The sequence below is a fragment of the Camellia sinensis genome, chromosome 5 (assembly GCF_055761805.1).
Source record: "Camellia sinensis isolate YWXY chromosome 5, ASM5576180v1, whole genome shotgun sequence".
Lineage (NCBI taxonomy): Eukaryota > Viridiplantae > Streptophyta > Magnoliopsida > Ericales > Theaceae > Camellia > Camellia sinensis.
Window position 1 is genome coordinate 85640674 of NC_138965.1, and position 1827 is coordinate 85642500.

General features: G+C 32.3%; 1 protein-coding gene across 1 annotated transcript; it reads right to left on the bottom strand.

Annotated features, from left to right (window-relative positions):
* Positions 1-753: 753 nt before the first annotated feature.
* On the bottom strand, positions 754-1179 carry LOC114298555 (uncharacterized). The gene has a single exon (XM_028243149.2). The coding sequence runs from the start codon at positions 1177-1179 to the stop codon at positions 754-756; it is 426 nt and encodes a 141-aa protein (XP_028098950.1).
* Positions 1180-1827: the final 648 nt, after the last annotated feature.

The window sequence follows — 1827 nt, forward strand, 5'->3', positions numbered from 1 at the left end:
GCAAGCTGTTATTTAAAAGAAACAAACAAAAAAATTGATAACGATGAGTTTTTTTTTTTTTTTTTTTTGTTATTTACTTAAATTTTATTTTTGAAAACATCATAATAAAAAATAAAAGTAGTGTTTTATAGAGTGTTAACATTGTGATTTGATAATAGAATTATATTTTGAATTTGTGAATTTTAAAATTATAATTTGAAAAAAAAATTTGTTTGGTTATGAAAAAATTTATAACACTCCCAAAATAGTGTTTGGTTTTTTTTATTTTTTTTTTTTTTTTCAATTCCACCTGATTAATCCCCAAAAGGAGGATGGTTTTTTTCAATTCCACCTGATTAATCACCAAAGGAGGATGGTTTTTTTCAATTCCACCTGATTAATCCCCAAGGGATGATGGGTATTCATAATTTTTCCCCATCCAAATATGCATTTTGTGAGGCATTAGACTGAATAAAAAAAATGACAAAATAAATTAAAAAATAAAAAATAATTTTTAACCATCCTCTCAAAACAATCCTAAACCAAACATGGCCAAACGGTAGAGTGGAACAATTTTTTTTTAAACCCTCAAATTATTAAAAAAAAAAATGGACGGGTTCTAAAATTTATACCATATATAAGGACCGTTTACATAAAAAATAAAAAGATGGAAAACAAAACAAAACAAAATAAAACAAAAAACAAAGCTCTTAGTTACTTAATAGGTAAGAAAGGCAATTCTGAACCGTTGGATGAACCAAACCGACTAAAGAGTCAAAGCTGATTCTTAGACTTAGAGGCCTCGAGATCGGCGGCTTCTTTGAGGAAGCTCTGGTCGTCGTCTTCGAGTGCCATTTGGATGGGCGACGAGCCAAGTCCGTCAGCGATGGCAAGCATGATCTTCTTCATCTCGGACCTGAACTCATCCATGTCCACGGCTCCGCTCTTGTCGCAGTCGAACTTGTCGAAGATGGAGTCGTAGAGGCTCGTCAGCTCCTCCGGCGGCGTCGCCACGTCCACTCCGAAGTCGGACTCCATCAGCCTAAACGACTCGAACGCCTTCCGAAGCTCCGATCGAGACAAAACGCCGTCGTTGTTGATGTCGAGAGCAGCGAAACGCTCGTCCATGCTCTTCTTGAACTGTTCATCGTCCCCAACGAAGGCTCGTACTGTCGACCCGTCTATTATCACCACTCCCATCTCTCTCTCTCTCTCTCTCTCTCTCTCTCTCTAGGGTTGATGTGTGTCGCTTGTGAAGCGGTGCAATGACTGCGAATTATATAGCGGAAGGAGGGTATGGAAGATTTTACTCGGCGTTGAAATTACGCTTTGGGACGAATTATACTAGGATTAGGTTACGTTTTGGGACGAATTATTATTATACTAGTATTAGGGTAGGGAATTATTAGTGCGTTCGTATCAAGCGGTCGTTTGGTTTTATTTTGGAGCTAAAAAATATAAAAATTTAAAATAAATTATATATGTTAATAAGATAAAATATCACATTTAAGTCATAATTATTACACTTTTTCTCTCACAAAAAATTAAAAAAGTCAAAAAATTCAAACAAAACGAGATTAAAAAAATCAAACTAAAAAAATTTCAATACAAAAAAGTTGATTATATTAACCAATGTGAAACGAATCTTAAATTTGTTTTTATTTATGCATGATATAGTGATATTTTATTTATTTATTTTTGGATGACTTAGGATGACTAGAGTAATTTACTCGTTTTTTTGATTAATTTTTGAGAAATATTATGAAACTATTTAGAATGATTTAAATAAATATATTTTTTAATTTTTTATAAAATAAATTATAAAAAAATAATATAATTTTAAAAAAA

What these genes read in the sequence shown, in the direction of transcription:
- LOC114298555 (XM_028243149.2), bottom strand. Translation starts at nt 1,179, where the DNA reads ATGGGAGTGGTGATAATAGACGGGTCGACAGTACGAGCCTTCGTTGGG.